The sequence below is a fragment of the Monodon monoceros genome, unplaced genomic scaffold, assembly GCF_005190385.1.
Source record: "Monodon monoceros isolate NGI ecotype Baffin Bay Population unplaced genomic scaffold, NGI_Narwhal_1 Super_Scaffold_14, whole genome shotgun sequence".
Taxonomy (NCBI): Eukaryota; Metazoa; Chordata; class Mammalia; order Artiodactyla; family Monodontidae; genus Monodon; species Monodon monoceros.
In genome coordinates, this window is record NW_021703770.1 from 64721931 (window position 1) to 64748655 (window position 26725).

Genomic DNA, 26725 nt, shown 5'->3' on the forward strand with positions numbered 1-26725 from the left:
GTGTGTGTGTGTGTGTGTGTGTGTGTGTGTGTGTGTGTGTGTGTGTGTGTGTGTGTGTGTGTGTGTGTGTGTGTGTGTGTGGTGGAAGTGGGGCTGGGGTCCTCCGACCTTGAGGCAGCTGCCATGGTCCAGATCAAATGTCAGCCAGAGCAGCTGCCAAGTTAATCTACCAAATAGGGAGACATTTCTCTGGAAATCCCTGTTCCCTGTACAGCTCTCATCAAATGGTTTGAATAAATTCTTCCAACCAAAGCCACTAAGCCTCACTGGGAAGGGAGGAAGGGGAACACGGGGGGGCTTTCAATTGTTGCTGCTCCCACTTCTGGAAAAATCTAATGGCCACACATATGCCCAATAAAATGCCCAGTTATCCGTGAGGGTGGGCGTGGTCCCTGTGTTAACACTTGGGTGTGATTTGCATGTAAGTGGGTAGGAAGAGAAGGGCTGCAGAGGAAGCAGGTTGGACAAGGAAATCACCCAGGAGATGGGGCTCACAGAGACTGCCTTCCAAGGGCGGCCGGCCTCATCACAGTGTACTTCCCATCTTATTATTGCCCTGTCTTCTGAGGTTGACTAGGGCGTGGTGCAATTTTTTTAAAAATAAAATTTAAAATTAACACATGAAGTAGATCAAATGCTATTTCCTCCAAACTCTCTTTGCATTGACTGAGCATACAGCAGCCCTGGTCTAGAAGGGTGGGAACTTAGGGCCATTTTGCAGCTAAAGACCAGTTCATGGGATTTCCCTGGTGGTCCAGTGGTTAAGACTCCACACTTCCACTGCAGGGGGCACGGGTTCGATTCCTAGTCCCCTGACTGGGGCAACTAAGATCTCACACGCCTTGCAGTGCGGCCAAAAAAAAAAACCAACAACCAAAAACAATTCATCTATATGGGCTTTGCACAGTGTGATATAGGGCTGAATCCAAACCTTGTTGAGAAATTAGTTTTTCTTTGAGAATGAAGGTGGGGAAGGCAACATGTACCTCTTATCAAACAAAAAGCAGAATCCCGGTTCACCACCGGTGCAGAGTCAACGTCTGTTTTTTTGCCATGGCCAATTTCTGACACATAATCTGCCTACGTAATTAGGTGAAGAGAGAAGGTATGTGATAAAGTAGAGTTAACACAGCATCAGAAATCACAGGCAGCAAAAGCAAGGGCAGGCTGTGCGAATGGCCATGAGGAAAGCACCTGGAAACATTTGCCTTCTTAAAAGGTGTGCAGTTCCACTGATGGGGCTGAAGTGAGTTTACAGATCCGCCAGATCCTTAGATGCTTCTGAAATTCTAAGGCAACCTCATTTCCTGACAGGGGACCGTATGGTTAAGAGAGGTAAGGCTACCAGTGAATCAAGAACTTTTGTGTCACATCTTAAATGTTCAGAGAAAGACTAATGATGAAGTGTGAAGTTCTAACAAGCTAACACTGCGTTGGACAAATATTAATCTAGTGAGCTGGGTTCTGAGGTAGTGAAGGTGAATCAAACCTGCGAAACCTTCACAGAGGTGGGGAATTTGATCTCTGTCCATCTGTCCATACCCTCTTTCAGGCAGGGATCAAAGAGTGGTCCTGCATCCTGAATAGGTTTCCTTCGCTACGTGAAAGGCCCTTTCTCAAACACCAGGAATGACACAAGCAAGGTTCTTTGAAATAAGAAGGTCAGTTCACCCTATCCACCCCGCCCCACCTGCCTCAGCCTCATGACAGGCATGTGAATGACACAGCATCCATGACATGGGCTCAGTGGATGGCAGACAAGAAGCATGACTCTCCCCCTGCAGCCTCAGAGAAGCATTACACAGATATATGGCGACAAAGCCCCAAACCTGAATTCTCAGAATGTAAACTGAACTCTTCAGACAATTATTCAGATCCAGTTATTTAGGATATTCCAATTATGCATGGAGTTTTCTCTCTCCCCATGAGTCCATGGCCAGTACTTCCTCCCCTGCTTTTCACCACAAATAATGACAGGAGGAGGAGTTATGCACCTGAGCGGACGATAAGGACACTCAGAACATTCTAGGGTACACAGGTTTCTGGCTGACTATTAGACACTGGGGCGGGTCCTACTCACACACAGTTATAGACATGACAGGGACCCATGGAGAGCCTACTGCCATTGCTGAGCAGACAGCTAATGAGGCAGAAAGGAGCTATGATTGGAGCTTCCAGAGGAGTCAATGTCAACCAGGGAAAAGTCAGCAAGCCAGAAATAGCTGAGTCCTTTCAGCACTAGTCACCCCGAATCACTTCTGAGCTACAGGCACAGGGAGCTGGGTCTCGGGTCCAGCAAGGTCATTTACTCAAAAGCACATGGGGTTTGAATCTTTAAATACGATTCATTAAAGCTGATAATTTTCAAAAGGCTGCGAAAGGAGAAAGATGTCAGTCCCTAAGCAAACCTTCTAACAGTAAAATCAAGAAAAGGTGTGACCATGAGAACGTGTATCAAAAATAATGTGCTGTTTGCTGGCTTTATGACTCTTCTTTGGTTCTGATTCTTTACGGCCAGTAGATGAACATTGGCCTCTGGCTCCTTATGCATTCAGATCTCACCTGGCTGAAATGTCCCTGATGTTGCTGTCCCCGTGGCACCCTTCTCTCAGGGCTCCCCTCTCCCAGAAGAGACACTGTAGAGTCTGAGGGTTCAGAAAGAACTAGAAGTCACCTGGCCCACCTGCCCATCAATGCAGTTACCTGGCCACCTCCTGGGCACCTCTCTGGTGAGGCAGATGAAATGCTGCTACATAATCGATGGAAACCCTGCGTATTCCTGAATCAGGCCTTTGCTGGTCCTCGATCTACTTGGAGAGCAGTGAGTCCTCATAGCATTACGGACATCTTTTGAAACCGGCCTCCCCTAATGGCTATTCTGGAGGGTCCACTCCCACTGGATTACTGAATAATTGCCCACGGAGTCTCTGTTCTGAGTCAGGATCCCCCTCCATGCAGGATTAGATGATGGAGTGATTCTCCTCAGGGAGGTGCCTCAGGGCCACGAGTACTAAGAACTTGGTTCTTTTTAGGTGGCTGAGCCTCAGAGTTGGGGAGAAATCCATCCCTGGGCCTATGGAAGAGGAACATGTATGGAAGAGCTACACGAGATGTTAGTCAAGGGAAAAGAAAATATTTCCTACCCATTAAAGTAAAAATCAAGCACTGAATCTGACGCCAGATGTAGTGAAGTACAAGAAAAGCCAAAAGTGCTAGGCAGATTGCTAACTCCTGCGAGAGAACAAGAAGAAAGCTTCACTGATATTATCACAAATAATATTTTTCAACATCATTTAGATAGATTTTTCATTTTCGTTTGGGGCGTTCTCCTATTTCGGGTTATTATCGTATTACTGTTTTCAGAAAACAGCTCCTCCTGACTCAACTTCCACTAAATACGTAAGGAATCCCATAAACTTTCTAGAAATAAAGTTCCCATCAATTTTCTAGAAAACTTCCTACTCCATTTTTTTAAACCTAAAAACAACCACAAAAGGTTTCCTTACACCAAACATTTAGTTTTGTCATTTTTCATCTGTGAAAATAAATACATGGCGCAAAAGCATGTTCATCTGTGAATTTTCCAAAAATCATTTCCATTTATTCCTCATGGAAATCGAGGTTCACTTGAGCAGATAATCAAGAGACTAATTTTATGATTTCTGAAAAAAATGCTATTTGTTGTTCGTAACCACCTGATGACCCAGGAGCACAGAACTCGAGCAAATTTCTCTGCCAGCCCCGTGTCTGGGCAACACTCACACGCACACGTCATGTAAGAATACTCATGGGTATGGAGTAACCATGAACATTCTTCCATGTGAAGAAACTGTGCAAGATTTCTTCTATGGAATCTTTGAGCCATGCAAACATCTAACCCAGCGTTAGGGAGAAGATGTGGACTTCAAACTTGCATTATAAAAAGAAAAGAAGAGGTATTTAATGACCCTTTAAAAAATTCCAAAGGAAGAAAACCTGTGCTTTTCTGCTCCCAGGAGCACATGCTTAGGAAGCCCCAGTTTAATTAAGCCAAGACTAACTTTGCCCAGCTGTCACTGGCACACTCCCAGAACCCATGAATCAGGTTATTTTTTTCCAGAGTGGACACAGAACTCAATTGAAACGTGTTCCTTGGGGGTTGTTGGGAACGACACAAAAGCAGGTGATTAGTCTTTAGAAGCCCAAGGAGGATGCAGAAAAGGCTGAGCAAGGTCAAGTGGCCTTTGCAGAGGGGAGCTAGGCACACCAGCCAGTCACTGCAGACAGAGCAGCTTTCACCTGCAGGCCTAAGGGCCGGGCTCACTTGCATCCCTCCCCTGGGAAGCCAGGTGTGAGGTCGCCACGCATGAGCAGAGTGAAGTCAAATTTGTGTTTCTTGTGTTTCATGTAAGGCTTAGAGAAACAAGCCAACACGGGGGGGATGAGTTGTTTCTGTTTTTCCCAAGGCCCTGGGTTCTCTCTGCCCCTTTGGAAGCCCTTCCTTCTTGCTGTCATCCTGGCTGGACCCCGGGCGGCACGGGGGGTGGTAGCATTCAGACACCAGAGCATCGACACTAACCTGAGAAGTAGCCGCAGGTGAGCTAGTTTCCTTACCACTCACTGCCGCCCTCTCACTGGCTGTGTCTTCTGCCCCTTCTGCCTTCCGCACATTCGGATCCTCAGAACCTGAAGGCCCTACGTGCCCCAGACCTTCGCTCCCTGGGGTGGAAGGGGGGTTTGTGGTGGTTTTCCGCGTTTGGCCTTTATACCAACTAGGGTAAAACAAGGGATCCGCAGTGTCCGTTGCTGCAGGGACTGGAGTTTCAGACTCTGTGGTCTGCTGAGAGCCAGTGGGTACAACCTCCCCCTTCATAGGACAGATACATTCAAAAGTAAAAAAAAAAAAAAAAAAAAAAGAAGAAGAAGAAAAAAAAAGGCAGTTGATTTTAGTTCCCTTGCGGTTTGAAAACTGATAGGTCTCTGCGCAGTGCCCGATCTCGTGCAGGTTTCAGCTCACCCCACCCTCCGCAAGCACTAAAGGCAAGAATGCAGCTAGCGGCCCTCTGTCTCGGCATCTGCACGTGCCCCCTCTTCTTTTCTGGGCTTGTCTTTCAATATAGATGGTGGCCTGGGCAGGCAGAGAGCAGAAGCCTAAAACAAAGGTTGCTGATAGAATATCAGATATGGGAGAAAGGGCAAATTATTGACAGGCATTCATTTATTTTTATGTTATATGTGGGCCCCCAAAACCTCTTTTCTAAAACCAAAAATTGATCAAACCCAACTCTCATTTAGTTACCATGCCACTTTCGATTTCAGTGCAATTGGTATACCCAGAATTTCAAGATTCTAGGAGCTATAAATAGTATTTTAGCCCAGTTTCCTATGGAGACAGAGAGCATAGGATATAATTCCATCTCTGATTTCCCTCTCCGAGGTTTTATTGCTATAGATAATTCCGATCCACTTTAAAACCAGGACTTGTTTTTCTTTTTAATGCATCTTCATTGTCTACAAACTCAACAGGTTGGGATCTGTCTGCTAAAGGTGTCATGCAGTCAGTACAGAGGCTTGAACACCAAACAGTGACATCTTAGAAACATAACGTCAGTCAATCAAGTACAGTATCTGGGATGAGCTAATTTCCTAAGAAATTTTTAAAAACAATTCTGTCAACACATAATCTCATCAAATGACAGATACACAGAAAACTAAGCTTCATCTATTTGCTCATGGAACAAAAGCTATAGCTCTGTTTCAGGGTAAGCAACAGGGACATAAACTAGCACGGGTTCTCTGTTTAGTTCCTTTATTACCTACAGAAAATTCAAAGTTCCAAAAGTATAACCATTTTTATTTCTCAACCTATATCCTACATCTGTACTCAATCCTCATGATATCAGCTCTCTGTGAACTACCATGTTACACACACACACACACACACACAATTTCCAAAGAGTGCCTCAGATTTGAGGGTGTCATTGGTGAGAAAATCATGTGAAACTAAGTCTTGCCAACCAGTTATAACCACAGAGAACCTGCTGAATCACCTAGAGGACTTTCTCCCTGACACTGTGACTGCCCTGAAATCTTTTGTCTTCTACATACTAGTGTCTGGCATAGAGTTTCCTTTCCTTGAGGTAGAATAAATTGTTCAGGCTGTTCAGCGAGGAAGCATGCATGCGTGGCCTGTAAGAAGGAGCTCAGGAACGGTTACCTGTGTCACCGGGGCATCCGCAGCAGGTGGCAGGGCTGGGGGAGGCTCTGGGGCAGCCTGGAGCTCTGAGGTGGGCGGACGGGACTCCAGACCTTTCTCTGGGGTTTCATCTCCTCCTGATGACTCTGTTCGAACATTTTCCGCCTCTTCCACTTCTACTCCCTCTTCTCCCTCTCCCTCCCCTTCTTCTCCTCCTTCATCTTCATCTTCTGCTAAGGCAATGCATTTTCGTATCGTTATGATTTTACCACTGCGGCCACGAAAAACACTACTGGCCACTATTTATAGCTCAGGTTAAGGTCAGGGTTGGGAAATCCTGTCCATCAGACACTTAACTGTAGCCCGAGTACGCCACGGGCGGGGGCGGGGGCTCGTGCTTCTAATTAAATGTGGACAAAAGTGAGAAAGGCTCCAATCATCACCATCCTCCTTGTTCCCATCGCCAGTACAGAGCCCTGTCCTCACCACCGTGCACCATCCACCTGACCCCCGGAGGCTGTCCTCATTTTTATCATGCTCTGTCACATTCGCAAGCTCCCGGAGGGCGTCACTTATTTATCTCTGTCAAATTAAATGGAAACACAACTCTCTTCCCTATGTCAGAAAACACCGGCCCTGTTTAATTGACCACATTCTTTGTTCAGTGAATGCTGGCTTTTGCCAGTTAACGCCACGACTCTTTTCTTAACCCACTGATCTTAGTATTTCCTCAGGCGATATTAATGAGAGACGATATTAAGGATTTTTTAAAAAAGATTCATCCCAAAGATTTGCTTCTAAAGTTCTCTCTGTGGGCACTGATACAAGTTTATGGCATTATAGTGGTCGAGCCAAGGAATCTCATCATCTAAATGGGCTCCTCTTTTCAACTCTTTCATCGGGATCAATTTCCAAGCGTGGCATTTCTAGGCCAAATGATAGGGATGTGTTTAGAACTCACTGAGTGCATCTGATCACATAGCCTCAGTTTTACTTCCGGGTGTGACTTACGCTATGACCCATTGCTTTTCTTGCCCTCTAGAGTTTAACCGAAAGTGCTACAATGTCTAACCCAAGTGTCTACTATGTTTTACTTATATCTCATCCTTAACCTTGTACCTGATGACACTTCACTTTATTATCATTATGGCTCGCACCTTGTGTAGGGTTGAAGTTGAGATACTACCGTCACCATCGATGATTAAATATTTGACAACCCAGAGTTAAATACCTAATACCAGAATTATAATAAGCACTGTGATATGCAAAGCTAAATAAACACCGTCAACAAACTATATGATTCTGTCATGAAATCGAGCTTCACGTTGGATTATGATCCTTGTAAAGCTGTCGACATCCACTGAGGAGATGATCCTGAATCCCCCTTTCCTCCCACTGAACCCATCTGACGCTTTCACACACCTGCAATTTTGGCCAAATGGTCACAAGAATAACAAACCTCTGTAAAAATCAATTCCGCGTATTACTTTTTCTTCTCTACTGAGGTTGACTGCAAAGTGGTTCAAGTTCTCATAACCATGTTCTATTTTCTCCATCTGAAATGCCTTCGATGCTTCAGAAATTCTGCAACAAAGACAAGTTGCCACTTTCTGTCACTGTGTAAAGTTTGATAGCCTTGGGTAAAAATGAAAAGTATACTTTTTTTCATGAAATGAAAACTACTTACTTTTGTAACAGGGTTTTGGCATTCTGTGGAAGCAAACGAAAGACAAGCCTACTTAAATTCATTTCATCAAAGACGGTGTTGAGATTTAATTCTTTCCTTTGCTGACTCTGAACATCTCATAGCTTAGTTTCTAAGTGCTGTAAAGAACTGCTGTTTTATACCAGAACCCTTTCATATTTAAGCAATGCCATGGTCCCTTAAATATATGCTTATGAAATAGTTTAAACAGATGGAGATATAAGCACATATATTTTGGTTGAGAAGATAGATCAAAATGAGATGTACAGAAAATAACAAAAATGTGATGACAGCTTTTCAGGATCATCTCCCCACCGTCTTGGTTTGTTTCCTCAGGGGCCAAAGGGGTACTTACCTGCAGAAACACTGCCATTTCTGGCTCATCCATGAACTGTATTCCTGACTCAACCAACTTTGACACGTTCTCCAAATGGTCAGAATACTTTTTGATGAGAGCACGGACATGTTCCAGCTTCTCCTCTTGGGTTCGGGTGATGACTTGGGTCATTTCATTCTTCCTCTCCTCCAAGATGCCATACAGGTAATCAAACTTCTCACAAAGTTCCTGTTTCTGTTTTCTGCAGCATTCCTGTTAGTTGGGTTAGCTAATGTTAGAAAGTGTTCAAAAGAGTGTCTATCTGGAGAAATCACCTGGACATTTCGGGAGAAAAGAAAATTTACTTATGTAGGATATTTTTTTCTTTTCCCTTAGCCTGTCCCTTAGGTATACATACCCACTGTGTTGTTGATGTGTTGAAAATCCCATTTTTATCATATTTGATACTTAGACCATCCCAAATCAATCAAATTGGCTAAATAGATGGATGATTTTTTGTTTTTTGGGCCGCATCACATGGTTTGTGGGATCTTAGTTCCCCGACCAGGGATCGAACCCAGGCCACGGCAGTGAAAGCGCCGAGTCCTAACCACTGAACCACCAGGGAATTCCCTGGATGATTTTTCAGTCTTCTGTTCTTTATAAGTGGAGAATTTCACAGAAATTAGGACAGATTTGGTTTTAAATTATTTTATATTTTCTTTGGAATGAGTATATGTGTGTATTTGGAAAAAACCATGGTACTTCCTGATTAGTACCCTTCAGACTCTGTCTGCTCCATCTACATTGCTGTTGTCCTAGTTTCAGTCCTGGAGCTGAAGGATGTAGATTCTGGAGCTTCCCAATGGCCTCTGTATCTGGGGTTCCCTCCTTCCAGTCAGCTCACACACTGGAGCCAAACTCGTTTCCCTGGCGTACAGTGCTTCTTCTTTACTGTGACTCCCCACTGCTCAAAGAATAACGTTTGACTTCATAACGAGCTTTCAAGCCTGTCCATGACCTGTTTCCACCTTTCCTTCATAATAGTCTACTATCCTCCATCACATATCCTTTGTCCAGCGAAAAATGAACCACTCGCTTTCTTTGCTCGTGCTCTCCCCTCTGTTTAGAATGTTTTTCCCCAATTCACAGTTGCAAACTCTAAGCAATCTTGAAAGGCACTGTTGACATACCGCTTCTTCCATAAAGAATCTCTATGACTGAATGTCATCTTTTAATCCTCTGAAATCCTATAATGGTTACTATGTATGGCATATACCTGTAGCCACCAGGTCCTCTATGTATCCAGTACTGTCCAAGAGAGGGAAATACTGGATCTAGTCTTTGATTCCTAGAGAGAAGGTTTGCATATGAGGTCAGGCTTGTGCACTTGCATTGTGTGGCTGAAGTATCTCCCATTCCATCCAGCTCCCTTTACTCTGAATCCATGTTTAAGCCCTAATTAACTTTCCAGTTGGCCTTGTCATTGGCCTTTTGGTTTTCCAAGTTCCAGTAAGCTTGGTGTGTGTGTGTGTAGGCCAATATCCTTGGACCCGACCGTCTCTGGGTCCGAGACCTTTACAACTTAGAGCAGGTTTTGAGCCATGATGATCCAACCTAGGTCTCCTGCCTGGTAGGGGCTTCTTGTGAATCCAGCCATTTATCTCTGACATCTCCAACCTTTTTGTTTGTTTTTTGTGGTACACGGGCCTCTCAATTCTGTGGCCTCTCCCGTTGTGGAGCACAGGCTCCGGACGCACAGGCTCAGCGGCCATGGCTCACGGGCCCAGCCGCTCTGCGGCATGCGGGATCTTCCCGGACCAGGGCATGAACCCGTGTCCCCTGCATCGGCAGGCGGACTCTCGACCACTGCGCCACCAGGGAAGCCCTGACATCTCTGACCTTTGTATGACCCTTATTACATGTTTTTTCATTTTAGTAAACATTGGTCTCTTTGATGTCATGTGTCACTTTCTTCCTTTCTTAAATATCTAAACTATGGTCTCCTTGAGGATAGAATCTGGGTCTGCCTAGGACACATACCACTTTGGATAGTAGATGCTCAGTAAATCTCCATTGAATAGATTTTTTTAAATGATGTTTTATCTTCCCACAATTTATCTACTATCCCAGAGTAAGCAGGGGAGGATGACCCAAACCAAATTGTTGATTATGAAGATACTCCTCAAATGTGCAAGAAATACATCCCTCACCCTATTGCCTCCTTTGGACGCAGTCAATTCTCATCACAGTTTCCAACCAATTATAATTATAATGCACAAAGGAGAGCCAATGGTTCAAATTATTTTATTAGTGAATAATAGCTATTGCTGTCATCCACCCATCCATTCATTCATTTAACAAACAGTTCTTAAGTGGGACATTTGTGTCAACCACTATCCAGGGCTCTGGTGATCCAACAATGAATTAAACATAGTTCTTGTTCTCAAGGAGCTCACAGTTTACTTAATGGGAAAGACTATGGGCCAGTAGTAATAGTAATACGACCTAGCAGCCTGAAAAGTCAAACTATGTTAGAGATTCATACCAGGTTTTATAGAAGCATAGAGGTGGGGCCTTAATCAACCCTCTGTGTGGGCGGGGACCATTTGAGGGGAGCAGGGAGGGGTTGCCTCAGAAAACACTTCTTAGAGGAAGTGGTGCCCGAGTTTGGCCATAAAGGATGAGTAAGAGCAGAGGAAGTACAGGGAGGGGATGAAAATGCTTGCGGTCCCGGCAGTTGTCAAAGTAATAGGACAAGGGCCCACGCAGAATGTCCAGACATGGAAATTGCTGGACTTGCCAAATTTCCATCCATTTTTTAGCCATTTAGCTTGAGATTTGGACCATTATGAGGCCTAGGAACTGCAGCCTGTTAGTATCTTCCCAATCAAAATTTCTTCCATTGTAGTACTTACTGTTCTAAGCTTACAGGCAACCATGTGCCCACTGCATTTCTCAAATACGCCTCTGATGTCCAGAAGCTCTGCTGTTTTCGGTGATCATACATTGGTTTCTAGCTTATTTTTCTAAAACAAATTGTGCACTTGAAACATTTATAATGAATACTATATTAAGATGTATTATTGGTAGAATATCTTTGTTTCATAAAAGTTTTCTTCTATATGATTTAATATGTGTGAACATTCAAGCCTATGAAAGCCAATGATTTGCAGTGAGAGCGATGTGAAGTCAAGTGTCGCAGCTAGTGTATTCTCTTAAGTCAAATAAAAATTAGATCACTTATTTCAGCCATCTAAAATTTACTTAGTGGTTTAAACAGGAAAGCTACTTTATTCTTATATTATTTTGAATTCCAAGTATTATTTTATTTCTACTCTGCTTTTTTAATGATTTGTACTATATTGAACTTTAATAAAATTACTGTCATTTTAATAGCAACTGTCATTTGCTTATACTTTACGGTGTAGGAAATACTACCCCATGCATAGTATATGCTTAATTATTATTACATGACTACATAGTGTGTAAAGCACTTATAATATTACCTGGCACATAGTAGGCACTATGTCAGTGTTTGTTAAATTTAGATTCAATTTTCCTTAATTTGAGCCATTCAACTGTAGAATTTTCAAGCTGCACGGACTACCAGAAGTAACCTGCTCCAAACTAACCATTTCACCTATGTGGAGACTGAAACTTGGCAGAGTTAAGTCACTTTCTCAAGCCATTTACTGTTAGTGCCTGGTATAGAGCCAAGGTCTCTGAACTCCTGGGTCATTGCCACTCCCATCACACAGTTGTGATATACTCTAAAGTAACTTGGAAAAAAAAATGTGTGACCTGCTTATGTACTGAATATATACCTTTTAACAAATCTACCGTGCTGAAAGTAGGCTTTTAAAGGCAAGAATCCTCAAATTGTTTCAGAAATATATTCATTATAATTCTTTCAACAAAATTCACTAAGTGCTTACTATGTATCAGGCATTATAAGATCTAAAAGCTGGCCATACTTTCCCAGTGTTCAGGGGGATGGTAGAAAAATTATCGTATTTTCTAATTTCTAACAGAAAAAAACACTTCTGTTTTTTCTCTTGCTGAACTTGCCTTTAATATAATTCTATGCAAAATATGTAAGAGTTGGACAATTCTGTTTCTAAAAGAGGAAAAATGCATGCTCCTTTTCTGGAATTATGAAATCGGTACTTTGGTACTTACAAACTTTTAGAAATTCACTTAAGATGTTCAGGTTACCCTAATGTCAGATTAGAATGAAAAAACAGAAATACTCCATGAAATTGAAATTCTTCTATTTTTCACGCATACTCTTTGAGGTAGAAGCAATACACGAGATACTAACATGGTCACCCTTCAATCTTTCTAGGCTAGGAGACCTTCAAAAGTGCGGTGAAAGTCAGTGAATTTCAAACAGCTCAGTTTATCAACTTGTCCTGTGAGGTAATTAGGGAACAGGTGTATATGCTGTAAGAAAAAAACAAAAACAAAAAACCACACTCTCAGAGGCCAACTTGCTACTGACAGTGATTGATTACTCTGATATCAGTACCTACTGTGCCTTTGTAAGTGTGGACCTGAAATGCTTTTAACAGAGTCTTTCTAGCAACATAAAAATGGAATGGAAAAAACGTGGACCTCTGCATCATCAAAACCTCTTCAGAGAGTACACTTTAAACGATGATTGTTGCCTGCAAAAGCATGATAGCAACCATGTTTATCTCTTCTGCACAAAAACTTCCTCACCTCAAAGATTTCTCCTTGCTTTTATCATGCCTTTCATTTATTTGAGTAAAAAGGCATGTATCTTTAAGCCCAGTTCCAGGCTGTGTACCTCCCCCCATTTCTCTGTATACTAATTGAATCAACATCTATACATTCTGAACTTTCAAGTTTATTTTTTCAAATATTGTCCATTTTATTCCTTTTGATGCCTGTAGTTCCTATGTCCCCTCTATGTGGGGTGTGGTGTTGGATGTGTGTGTGTGTGTATGCGCACACGTGTTTCTGCATGAGTGTGTTTAGCAATTGAAGTAACTTCCATCATAAATGCACTGGTGTTGGCCTCCAAGCGCGCTGTGATGCAGAGCCTCTGGCTGCACCATGACCTTCCTCCTGGGGCTGCCAAGACAGTTATGTTTATATTGATTTATGTAGAAGAACAAATTAAACTTGTCTGTCATACTTTAATGGAAATAAAATCCATCCCATCTCTAGGGAGAACCCAGTATGGAGGCAATATACCAAAAAGGGGTGATTTTATAAAAGGAAGACTAGTTTGCCCACATTGAAATGGTAAAATGATGACAGGTAGAATATTAGTTTCTAACCAATGCCATAATATCTGGATGAAAAGGAAAACATTGAGTAGTCATTTGGTTGTTTCCTTAGAAGTGAGTAGATAACCTTCAACATTTATCTTAAAAACATTGTTTAGATGTTGCCTTTATAGAAATGTTAAAACTGACAGATTCTCATTTTTAGCCATCCTTATATTTTAGTGGCAATAAGAAAAAATAAGATACATGACTGCAAAGAGAAGTTTTCATGGAAAAAAAATCAGCGATAGATGATCATATACTAAAGAGTAGATAGCCTGCCAAGCAAAGCACCGTTATGCGGTTTTATCATTAGATTTTCCGTGGTTCACCCTTTCCCCAGGCACTTTTATACTCTTTGAAAACAATCTTGTTTTTTGTTTGTCTTATTGTCTAACTCCTCTACTGGAATAAAACCTACTTAAGGGCAGGAACATTTTCTGTTTATCTCATCTTTATCTATTTCCCAGCATTACATGTGCAGAATATGGCATATTCTGCATATATGTTTGAACAATTGGATGAATCAATGATATATGAATTGTATTTAAGAATAGTCAGCCCTCACTCACAAGTTCCTACTTTGTTCTGTTCCCAAGACATAGGTATTTAAGTGGATACTCCAAACCTCTTCTTCTTTCAACACTCAAAAGAAAACAGCAAAAAATAGCTAGGCAACTTCAGGGAAGACATTTAACTCAGGACAGTTTTTTTTTAATGTGTACAAGAAGGGATGGGATTGGATGATTGCTAAGGTCCCTTCCCACTCTACAGTTTCAAGGCTCTACAACTTCAGGTAAATGTGGAGTTATTTGGAGCCTTTAGACTATAAAGTGCCTCTTTATATATGTAAAATGCCTTTTTCCACTCATGGCAAGTTTCAGAGTGGTCATCACAGCACTGAGATGTGAATTACACATCCTAGCCCAGCAATGTCAGTCCCAGGTTTGGAATGTGCCAAGGCCACCACAGGAAACCTAAGACAATTGTGACCACTGCTCTTACCATGTAAGGAGCGTAGCTCTGTGACCAAAATAGAGCTGAAGATAAGCTCTGAGTCCCATCACTTGTCAGTGAGCAACTGTGGCTCTACTCGGCCCATTCATATCTACACCACATTCCTCAACTTTTGAGACACCCTTGTTCAAAACAGCAGCTCTGGGTCTGGAAGGGCCCACTCAGCTTCATTTGACATATGGTACTTCAAAATTCCCTTCATTAAACCAAACAGGGTTTCCTTCCCTTTCCCCTTAACACCCCTGTCCCCCCCAAAAAAATCAGACAGTAGATTAATAATATTAAAGAAAGAACTATATTAGGGTAGGAAGATTCTCCTGAGGAATTCAAGTCCAAGCCTTCATTGGTAAAGCCCAATTCCAATTACGAGCACATGACAGAAGCCCCATGAGTGCAGACTAGGATGAGAACCCAGGTCTCTGACAGGCTGCCCTAGAAAAGGGGCAGACAAATTAGAAAAATATCATCCCTCAAGGCACACAGACTGGAGTTCAGCCCCTCCCCCATCCACTCAGTGTCTCTGTGCAGGGCTTAGTGGAAGAACTCTATTCAATGGCCATGGGTCTCAGGACTCCCAAACTTATGCTCTTTTCCACCATGTTGCATTACCACCCACTTCGTGTTAGAAGAATAATTATGTTATAACTTATGGCATTTCAATTCTTATTCCTGGGTTTCTTGGTATTAGGGGTTCTCTGGACTAGTCCAGATCATTTAGAAGATCCTTGAGAAATCCTCTGAAGGCTGAGGGTCAGGTGAGCCTGCGCTGACTTGAGCCCCATGGTGCAGCGAAAGCAGACCAAGGCAAGCTGAGCAGCTGTTTCATTCACTCCCGTCTGCTGTTGGATAATCAGCATGTTTCCTGGAAGGGGCTCAGCCTCCCTTTGTTGCCAGTATCTCGGGTTATCACAAAGCCTCAAAGAATAGAGCTAATATCTACTTCCATTCATTTTCGATCTTTCCCACTGCAGGGAGTTGCTTCACCCTGCCATAATAATTGACCAAGACCTTGAGGTCTTATTCCGACACCATTTAAAAGATGCTCCAGATGCTCCAGTGGTTCAAACAATTATTAGCATCATTAGATTCAGTGTACTCTTTCCACAGCAATACAAGGTGACACTTACGGAGCCCCCAGCATGTGCCTCTTAGTCATCACAGCAGCACTGTGAAGGTTTATTAACCCCCCTGTACCACTGAGGGAGTTGAGGGATGGGGAGAGGAAGTAACTTGACCAAGGTCATATCATTAAATGGCAGAGCCAAAATTCAAACTCTGAAATCTGTTCTTTAAGCATATGTCATAATTCTGGCATGCTTATTAGAACGATTCTTACTCTAGTCATACTTCATATTTGTAACTGCATGGACAATGTCTCAAAGCTGTTTGGTTAAAATCATTGATTTGGAAATATAATGGATTTGTTGTCATTGCAAAATCATTGGAGGATTTTATTAAAGGTGCCGTTTTTCAGATACTGGAAATGCTCAAGATCAAATAGTTATGATTCAGCTTGTAGCTGTTTCCCCTAGACGGACGTCCACGCAGAACAACATTATTTCTAGGCCGATCTGCCTCGGGACGGCTAGTGTGAGTAGCCTTCTCTCTTGGGTTTCCAGTGACCTAGGATAAGCGCCGTTTGGAAAGACTACAAGAGGGAGGTTACGTTTTCTAGGGATGAGGAATGAAAGTCAAGCACGTTTTTCTGGAAGCAGAGAGCTCCCGAGGCAGTGCAATTCTCCACCCCCGACCAGCAGTCCCCCTACTCTGTCCCAACCCATCCCAGAACAGCTCCAGGCCTGGAGAGGCAAGTGTAGCTTTAGATCTTGCTGGGCTCGTCTAGAACAGCCCAGAAGGCCCTCCAACAACCTGCAGTCACAAGCTCTGAGAACGTTTCAGGCTGAGCCACCTCGGTCAGGAGGGCTAAGAAGACTGCAGGTTCCTCCATCCCCCATCGGCCCACAGCAAAGAGGGAATGCCACTCCTCCCCAACTCAGTTCAAATTCTCTTTTGTGACTGTGGTCCGTCTCAAAGCCACTCTCATCATCAATGCAAACTCACATCAACTGCACACATCGTGTTTAAAGGATTACAAGGAGTCCCCAGCGTGATTTATCCTAAGCTCAGCAGCTCTCCAGGGCTGATCCTGGGCCGGCTGCCTGCCCAGGCCAGCCCTGCAAGACATTACATGATTAGGGACAAAATTAGACATTTGCAAGGGCAGGTGTCAGGGCCCCGAGTGGGAGGCCATGTAATTAGGGAAGGATAGTGCCCACCCCAGGGGCTGCTCCATTTCCTGTCCCTATGGAGCTCTTCACAAATCAGAAAAGAGAATTCTTCAAAAACAGCTCCCCACCCCCTGGCTGGGAGCCGCCGATGGCTCCTCGGAAAATGTTTCCAGGCAGGTGATGAGCAGAGCCACAAAGGGAAACAACCACCCCAGGCAGGACAGGAGACACAGGAGCTCTGTGACCCTGACCCCTGGTACAGAATTCACCTGCTTGGTGAGGTAGACCCCAGTGCGCTTCACTGCCCTGCCCTGGTGCTTGGCCTGCTGATAGGACCCTGGCTCTGCGGGAGGCCACATAAGCGATTCCAGGTGCACGATGGGGCCATTTATAGCTGTGTCTCTGTCCTCAGGGCCTCTTCAAATGGAAGGTATTTGCATCAAGTAGGAATCATAAAATCAGAGACCTCTGGGGGGCTCTGAGCCAATCCCTATGTTTCCAGGTGAGCCACTTAAACTGATCTGAAAGAACTGTGCTTATCTGAGCCCTATTCATTCGTGTATCCTTTCTTTTATTGGTTATTTTAAAAATCTCAGGCTTCCTTTAGAAAAATGTGAAATACAGGCATATATAAGGAAGGCCTTGAAAATCACCTGTCATCCCACTATTCCCTGCTCTTACACTTTTGGTTTCTGGCATGTTTTCCCCCTATGAATACAGACATTCTGTCCTGTTTATATACCACGTCTTCATCTTATTTCCTTAAGTTAAAATCCCAGGGGTGAATGAAATGCGTAAAGGGGATGGACTCCTCCTGACAATTTGCTGACTCACCTTGAAGCCTCCTGGGGCAAAATTACACAGCTTCCTCTGGGGAACTGTGAAAATACTCGTAAAAGTGTGTACACTGGACCAATGTTTTTATCAGTAACAATAGGGGTTGTAATCCTGACCTTCACTCTCAGGAAGTTCTTTCTGATATCTACAGTTAATCCCTTCTGCGGGCTTAACTTCAAACCTGTTCCTTCTTGTCTTGTTCTCAATGAAAGAACAAACAGCTGCTTCCCACTGTGCCCCTGACAGGCCTCCAGGAAGAAAACCTGTTGTCAAGTCTCTCCTCGCCCTCTGTGTCCTCCGGTGCTGCCTAAATGGAGCAGAGCCCTTTGCATTTGCTCAAGGCCCAGCGTGCCGCACAGGACTTTTGTCGTTTGTGTTCTCCAGCCTCATCGTCCCCGACAGAAAGCCTGTTCCCCTGACAGAGGACTCTGATGAAGGTGCGAGCAGAGACCAGCATAGAGATGACCTCACTTGTCCACAAGCAACACATTCCTATTTATACACTCGAGACTCAGTGTGGTACCACACTGAGTGCTGATTCATGGCCTAATGATTAAGTTGTACTTGGCCTTTACTGTGAATACGTAAAAAGAAAAAAAAGTTTATATTGTCCATTTCAGAATCTCTTTGAGCTCTTCAAGAGAAAACTGTCCTTCTATAAATGGATTCCAGATCCATCATGAATCTTTTCAGGACTGTGAGTATGGGGAAGAGAGGAGACTGACTTTAATGATGTGTGAATCTAAAATGAGATGATTTTGGCCAACATCTTGAAGTCATCATCTAGGAACTGGCCTTTGGCTTTTGATAGAATTTGCCTTTCAAGCGACAAAATGGTAAGATTAGAGCATTTATCAGGCACTCACCATATGCCAGGCGCTAGGCTAAGCACTGTGTTTATGCTTACTTAACTCCTCACGGTTAACTCTATAAAATGGGTACTTTGCCCTGTTTTTCCAGGAGAAAACTGAAGGAATGAATGTACTTGTGAATGGATCTTAAAACATAACGTTTAGTTTAAAAAAAGTAAGAAGCAGAATGAGAAGAACAACAAAATACCATTTATAAAATTAAAAGACATGCATATAAAACACACATTTTATAGGAATACAGGTAAATGGAACATTAAACATGTTAGAGTAGTTATTTACAGAGAAAAGGAGTGGGAAATGGGGATAAAAGGACATAAATAGATAACGAGAGGGGCCGTGTCCACAGCAATAAAGACAACATGCCATTAACTGAGCAGTACAGGCTTCTGAGGTCCAACTAAAGCACAACCCCAAAGCTTAGAGCAGGGAGTAGTAATAAACTGCTCCAGGTTAAACAGCCAAAGACCTGGACTCAAACCCAGGTGGCTTGCACCTGCCCCCATGCAGCAGGGCTGAACTAACCTGTGGACCTTCAATTCTTGGAAAGACATCTGCCACGTGGCAAAACCCCTTAGGCTTCAGCATTTATACAGTTTATATTTGATCTTGAGAAAAAGTGGATTCCCAGTATTTCTGACATGCCAAACCTAAGTGTGAGCCATTTGTTCATCAAGTTTTTAATTGAGTGTTTATTATGTGCCAGGCACTGGGCCAGACAGAGGGCCAGCGGAGATGAAGGAGCCGGGACTCTGGCCTCAGTGAGCTCCCAGATACTGACCCCCTCTTTCCCTGCAGGCAGGCAGCAACTCCACTGTTAGAGCTTAGATATGCAGCTCGAATCTGCACATGACTTTCTAAAGCACCAACTAGCATTTCTTAAGACCGTTGAGATTTCCACAAAGAAACTGTGCTATGATGGTGGAAAACACTCATTGTCACTACTGGAAACTGATTTTTCTTGTAGCTAATCTTTCAAAACGGGTTGCCCAAGAAAGAGCACCTGTAACGACCACCTTGATAAATGTGGTAAGATCTGCCTTGTTGCCTCATGTGGTAACTTCTCTTTTCTGTGCCAGGAGGTAAATATTTTAGAGACACATCAGGAAGGAGGTCATCCTATATGGAAAGACTGAAATGTTGGAACAGGGATTTTTAGGGTGGTGTTGAGGAAGCCACAAAACCCCAGGGGTTCAGGCACGGTTTACACTCCCTTGAGGCCACCTGACTCACCTCGATCGTTTTGCAGGTGTCCTCCAGCTGGCTGATCACTCCCTGGACCCGATCATTGCTTCCCACAAGGACAGCAATGCCGTCGCTGAGCTCGGACTAATGGAGACAAAAGAGGGATGCAAGATTTTAGGGGCTTTCTAGTCAGCACTGACTGTGAGTTCATCTCAGTAGTGTCCTCATGGGTTCTTAATTTAGGGTCCATGGAACCCCCAGAGGAGGAACAGTGAGGCTGGGAGGCCTGAGAACCTCCTGATCTTGTAAATAAAATTCTGAATGGATGTGTGTATAAATGCATTTGTCTGGGAAGAAGTTTCATAGTTTTCATCAAATTCTTAATAGAGACTGTGACCCTGCTAAAAACATTAAGAACACCGAATTATAGGCCATAGAGAATAGCACATTCAGGGTAAAGAATTCTAAGAACTGTTTATTGAATGAAGACCAAAATGTGACCTCAGGGGCCCAAGATGAATTATTTGTCTAGTGCAGCTCAGGATCAGTTTTACTAGAGAAATATTCATTTATCCAACGTATACCTATTACACATCCTCTTCATGCTAGATGCAAACAGATACTCATAGTCTAGACCAAGTCATCACAAACTTAAAACTGCAACGTCCAGCTGTTTCCAGGAAAAAAATTTCAACTTGAAATTCCCCTCAGGGCTCTTTGGACCCCGAAGCGATTCCGTTGTTCTTACTTACCCCCTCGCAAGGCTGGCCTCTGGAGCACAAGAAACACTGAATGAGTGGGACTCAGGAAACCTACGTGCTTGGTCCAACTCTGCCTTCAACTTCTCTATGATGTTGGGCAAAACATGTAATCAATTTGGACCTTCATTGTCTCACATATAAAGTGAGAAGACTGGACCAGAAGAGTGGTTGTAAAACATTTTAAAGCTGCAGAACCCTTTCTTCAAATGGAAGCTAATAAATAATCCCAATAGGTAAAAAGTGAGGCTGCTTTGGCCAAACCGGAGCGGGATGGAAGCTCTGCCAGCCTGCCTCTGTCCATCCCACATGGGCCTCGGGGCTCTGAGGGGAATGGTGTGACACAGGTACCATTCAGTTCTAACAGGTATGACTTGGGGGGAGGCAGGTAAAAGGGAAACGGGGGATAAGTCTTAAGTGGATTGAAAAATAAATAAATGTTATGGATATCTTGCTAAATCCTGCTTCTTTAGCAGTTAGTACTCACTGGTTGCAACTGGTGTTGCCCAAAGTTTGGTTTCCAAATTTAATTCCAACTCTATACTGTATTTGGTGTAAAACACTGACCAAATGTGGACTCTCTGATTCTTACAGAAAGAAGCCGAGATGTGGAGCTTCTCAAATTCTAGATGCCAGGACTTGGTTGCAACTCTCTGAGCACACAACCCCACAGTTTATTTGCATCAAATGGATAAGCTTCTACTTGCCTGTGGGTGAAACCGGATTGGCAGGTGAGTGATAAGCTGGGACACCCTGTATTTGGTCAGAATGAGGGGTCTGAGGCCCTGGGGTGAGGGCATGGACGGTGCCCTCAGTGCTGGCCTAGGTTGAAAGGCTAGGAGGCCAGTTTAACCCAGGCTGGAGGGCCAGCCCAAGGGAACGTGTAACGCAATGTCATTCATTGTAATTCTACCAACTAGGAGTGCGCGAGAAAAGGCCTTGAGGAAGGCCAAAGGAATCTTTGGTTGGTGAATGAAGAAAAATGTTCTGAGTGGAGTAAAAAGTTATTCTTTTATTACCTATAGTCTGAACCTCAAATAATGTTTGAGCAGCTTGAGCTCGGACCGAGTCCCATAACAATGCACATCTTCAACAACCTCCAACGGGCGCAAACACAGCGACCCTTCCCCTCCGGACCCCTTCCTGACTCTCTGCATCTCTTCCCTCCCCCACCTTCCCCACCAGCCTGCAGGGCATTAAGCGCGTGGAGGGTGCGCAGCATCCCTTCCGGCTCTACGCTCCTCGCCCGCCCAGCCTCAGTGCCCTGTGGCCCTGCGCATTGGGCATCTCTCCTTGGGGGGCAGCGAGTCAATGACGCAGGCACTTGGAAGGGGCTTCGGAGGAGGGGCGGAAAGGCCTCTCTTACCTTCTGCCTCTGGAACACGTGAGTGAGGGGAGCCACCTGGCAGTCCTTGTGCGCCCCGAAGACCTTGCACAGAGAGCAGGTGGGCACTTCGCAGTTCAGACAGTAGATGTTGATGCGCTCATCTTCGTGCTCCTCACACAGGGGCTGGTCGGACTTCTTGTCTGGTCTGGGAGGAGATACGTGGATAAGTGTTAGCTCCGGTTGCGGCAGAGCTGAGCCGGGTGGCCCAACGGGGTGATCAGCATCGCATCCTACCCCGCAAGACCCTGTACCCACAGCAACCCTACCCCAGCAGACTTCCAGAGCCCCTTTCATGCGCTCAGAGCCCTCCAAATTCTCTACGGGTTTATCAGCAGTGTCCTGACAAATTTCCAACCAGCCTGGGGTTGGCTGGAGACTGTGGAGACACATGGAGACTGTGACCTGTAGCATTTGCCAATTTCTCTGGTGTGAGTATTCCCCCCATTGGCCGATTTCAAGGTTTAAAAACGGGCTAGTGCAATTCCTGAAAGCCGAGCACCGGATTCTTTCCTTAGGAGCTGCTTCAGCACCATCTCTACATGCTCACAAGTCTCTCAAGAGAGACTTTACAATTACGGGTAAAGAGGATAAGGTTGCCGATAAACAAAATGTCAAGTTTGCACCAGCTTTGGGGAGGCCCATTTGCCCCACCGCTGCAGCCTCTGGCCCCGGCAAAAGGAGTGAGCGTGGAGGTGGGCTGGGGGAGCCCAAATCTCTGATTATTCATCTCGGCGCTGGTTGGAAGTAGTTGTGTGTAAGTGCTTTTCTGATTTGTTTGGGTCTCCTCCTGCCATTAGCCCAGAAAATTAAAGGTACATGACTTCCTGCGGACTCGGCAGTGGTTAAGAGTGGGTAGTATGTGCTCAGTGAATGTGAACAATTACACTGAATACTTTAGGCAATAAGAAAAGTGCAAAATGTTGTTCTGGGACATGGTGGTACCCCGGAAGTCCAAACCTCACAGATAATCCGCAAGTTTCAGTTTTCCCAAACCAAACCAACCAAAACTTCTCAAAGCTGCCCAGGTCATAATGGAGCATTGGGTTTGTATGTGCTAGTGAGATTTGCGCTTCCGGGGTACCACCATGTCCAAGCAATGAAGAAGCATGAGAGAGGTAGTGACAAATTATTGCTGCTTCAGGATAACCTCTTAGCTGCGAAATCACCTGGAGAGCCCAGGTTCACATCACGTGGTAGGACCTGGTATATTTCCCTAACCATCTTCGTGGTTTAGGTGTTAGAATACGTCAAGATCAAAATTATGTCACCTTGTGATGCTATAGGCTCCCTCTGGAGGTCATGGGGGGAAGGGTGGTTTTAGCCTACTTATACGAAGTCTGGAATTTTGATGTGTCCTATTCAAAGACTAAGGCTGTTCATAGTTTCCAGAATTGTTTGGAAAATTTAAATACAAATCCAAAATCTTTCCTCATCTTCCCAAACATATGACTATTTAGAAGCATCTCAGATTTGGAACTGAATTTTTATTTTATTGAAGTATAGTTGATTTACAATATTGTGTTAGTTTCAGGTGTACAGCAAAGTGATTCAGTTATACATATATATATTTCCAGATTATTTTCCATTATAGGTTTTTACAAGATATTGAATACAATTCCCTGCTCTATGCAGGATAATCCTTGTAGCTTATCTATTTTTTTAATATAGTAGTTTGTTTAATCCCATACTCCTAATTTATCCCTCTCCCCCTTCCCTTTCCCCTTTAGTAACCATAAATTTTTCTATGTCTGGTGTGAGTCTTTTTACGTTTTGTATATAGATTCATTTGTATTATTTTTTAGATTCCACATATAAGTGATATCATATAATATTTGTCTTTCTCTGTCTGACTTACTTCACTAAGTATAATATTCTCTAGGTCCATCCATGCTGCTGCAAATGGCAATATTTCATTCTTTTGTATGGCTGAATAATATTCCATTATATATATTATGGTCTATTTCCTCCACTGGAATGTGAGCTCTACGAGGGCAGGGGCCATGGTCTGTCTCCTTTTTTGCTGGGTTCCCAGTGCCAAGAACAGTGCCTTGCACAGAGTAGGTGCTCAGTACATATTTGTTGAATGAATGAGAAGTAAAAGGGAATTTGCCAGATTCGTGGACAGTGTTCCCTGTGCTCTAACATAAAATCGCTCATCTGGAGAAGGCGTGTGAACTATGGGGAAAGCTTAGTCACTTGGCTCTCCTGAGTGGCAAAGGAAAAGACCAGACAACATCCTGAAGGCTCCACTTATAAATGACAAAGGCCTCCAGCAGTTATCTAGAGACTAGGAGTGGTGATTCAAAGGCTTCTCTACCTCTAAAACCTTCCCTCCCCTGTACCTCCACCTCGTAATACATGGCAAGCAAGTGTCCAGAGCACATTAACTGGGAGATGGCACAGCTGATGCTACCGCGGCCCCTCTCCCCCAGGCATTTCCCGAGGGTAGCCTGCGTCCCACGTGCTGCTCTGATGTTAGCAGCTCTGACCAGGGACGATATTGTAGAGCTCAGATATTTGCAGGGTATGCAATACTGAAAATGTGGAAACAGCCATGGGCTCTTCATTTAGTTGTCGATTGTGATTACTTTTTCATGATGCAATACAGACCAAGGACTGCCTGCAATATTCCTTATTAAGTTGTTGTTGTTCAGGTGGCAACACAGGCCGAGAGGCATCCCCCACTTACAAATGGGTGTAGAATGAAAACCTTCAGACACCTTACGCCACATAACAGACTTGGGACAAATGTGGCATGTAGAATAAAGACGCAAAGGCAACTTCATGAGGAGAGGGAGTCTGAGCTCTCAGTTGTGGTTCGGGTCTCAGTACCAAATGCTGGCCGTGGCCCCCAGCCGTTCCGTGCAGGCTAGTCTCAGGGAGTCTGTAGCCTGTTCCCTCTGCTCTCTGGGGTTTCGGGGACCATCTTCAAGTTCCCTGAAGGATGGGCATCTGGTACTGATGATGCATTTCAGGCAGTACTTTGGGTTTTTTTAAACGTCTTTATTGGAGTATCATTGCTTTACATTGTTGTGTTAGTTGCTGCTGTATAACAAAGTGAATCAGCTGTACGTATACGTATATCCCCATATCCCCTCCCTCTTGTGTCTCCCTCCCACCCTCCCTATCCCACCCCTCTAGGTGGTCACAAAGCACCGAGCTGATCTCCCTGGGCTATGCGGCTGCTTCCCACTACCTATCTATTTTACATTTGGTAGTGTATATATGTCCGTGCCGCTCTCTCACTTCGTCTCAGCTTACCCTTCCCCCTCCCCGTGTCCTCAAGTCCATTCTCTACGTCTGCATCTTTATTCCTGTCCTGCCCCTAGGGTCTTCAGAGCCATTTTTTTTTTTTTTAGATTCCATATATATGTGTTAGCATACGGTATTTGTTTTTCTCTTTCTGACTTACTTCACTCTGTATGACAGACTCTAGGTCCATCCACCTCACTCCAAATAACTCAATTTTGTTTCTTTTTATGGCTGAGTAATATTCCATTGTATATATGTTCCACATCTTCTTTATCCATTCATCTGTCAATGGACACTTAGGTTGCTTCCATGTTCAGGCAGTACTTTTACAGTCAAACTGATCTCAAAGTTTAATCCCAACTCAGTTTCTCCAAGTGGTGGCCGTATGGCCTTAGGCGAGTTCCTTCAACTCGTTCAGGCTCAGCTTTTACTCATATCTGAAAATTGGACTAGGAGTCTTCTAATTAAATATGACAAAATGAACGCATTTATTTATTTGTTTCCTGCTGAAATCCCACTAAAATGAGAGTAAGGAAATAAAAAGGTATAAATAAGGACAAAAAATGAGCAAAATAACAGCAGAGGAGAGATGCAACCAAATGTTGGAAACTGGGAACAGCTGGACGAAGGGACGTGACCTGTTTGAAATGCATCTTGGTTCTGCTGGGAGCCTGCAGGGTAAAGGCGCACAGGACAAGCTGCTCAAGCTTTACAGGCTCCCCCTGCAAAGGCCCTGGGACTGCAGAGGCCAGGCACCCAGGAGTGCAGGGCGGGGGGGGGGGGACTGGAAAGAGGAGGACTTTTTGCACACTTTAGGTGATTACTTGAGGATGTGCTCCACAAAAACAGTAGAGTAAACCAACAAAGAGGACGACAAAGGATCCAGGAAACAAGGGCTTCAACCCAGGGGAGAGTAAAAGAAAAGTAGAAGGTAAAGCCAACCACACGGGGGCTCAGACCTAATTGTCTACAGTGAAGTCAATAGATAATGTCTAAAACTGAAAAACCAAAGAATAGGAGCCTGCTAGTAGCATACACACATCACTGGGTGATAAGTGGCAGAAGAACAGCTGAAAGAATTAAACGTGGCTGACTCTGGGGAGTGAGACTTGGGGGCAAAGAGAGAGTAGGGCAGGGAATGCAGCTCTCTTTCGAGGCCTTGTAGTGTGATTGGAATGTTTAAAATTATGCATATGCATAGGAATTACTTTGAATAAAATATTTAAAATACTCGTGAGAATTAAAGAATTACACATGATTCATGTGTATAACACCCTGAACGGTGGCTGACGCATATTCAACACATATTGGTTTGACTTGCTGTATTTTAAGGTTAATTATTATGTTCTTTTTTTTTGGCCGTGGGACATGTGGAATCCTTGCTCCCCGACCAGGGATTGAACCCGTGACCCCTGCAGTGGCAGCGCGGAGCCCTAGCCACTGGACCACCAGGGAAGTCCCGTTATGTTCATTATTAATATTAGTGAAATTAGTTCCTTCTCGCATCGCCCCCCCCACCCCCCCGCAAGCTCTGGCTAGCTCAGCACCAGGCAGAATTCTAGATAAGAAGGCCAGGTCTTATTGAGACCTACAATCTCTAGCCATTCTGCGGGAGGCCAGAGTTGACCAGCCCCTGCCCTTTCTGCTTCCACCTTAATGTGGGCCAGGGTTCATCTCACTCTGTATTTCAAAGTTATTC

General features: G+C 44.0%; 1 protein-coding gene across 3 annotated transcripts in view; it reads right to left on the reverse strand.

The window, feature by feature from the left end:
* Positions 1 to 26725, reverse strand: part of TRIM55 (tripartite motif containing 55) — a 42540-nt gene that overhangs the window by 12888 nt on the left and 2927 nt on the right. Inside the window, exons 3-9 of one of the 3 annotated variants that reach the window (XM_029222700.1) lie at positions 21754 to 21919; positions 19678 to 19773; positions 8236 to 8469; positions 7863 to 7885; positions 7635 to 7759; positions 6197 to 6405; positions 4559 to 4846 (exon numbers count right to left, since the gene is read on the reverse strand). In XM_029222700.1, the coding sequence (XP_029078533.1) occupies positions 4559 to 4846; positions 6197 to 6405; positions 7635 to 7759; positions 7863 to 7885; positions 8236 to 8469; positions 19678 to 19773; positions 21754 to 21919 (1141 nt within the window). The remainder of the gene's footprint in view (positions 1 to 4558; positions 4847 to 6196; positions 6406 to 7634; positions 7760 to 7862; positions 7886 to 8235; positions 8470 to 19677; positions 19774 to 21753; positions 21920 to 26725) is intronic. The other 2 variants (XM_029222701.1, XM_029222702.1) reach the window with 2 other exon arrangements.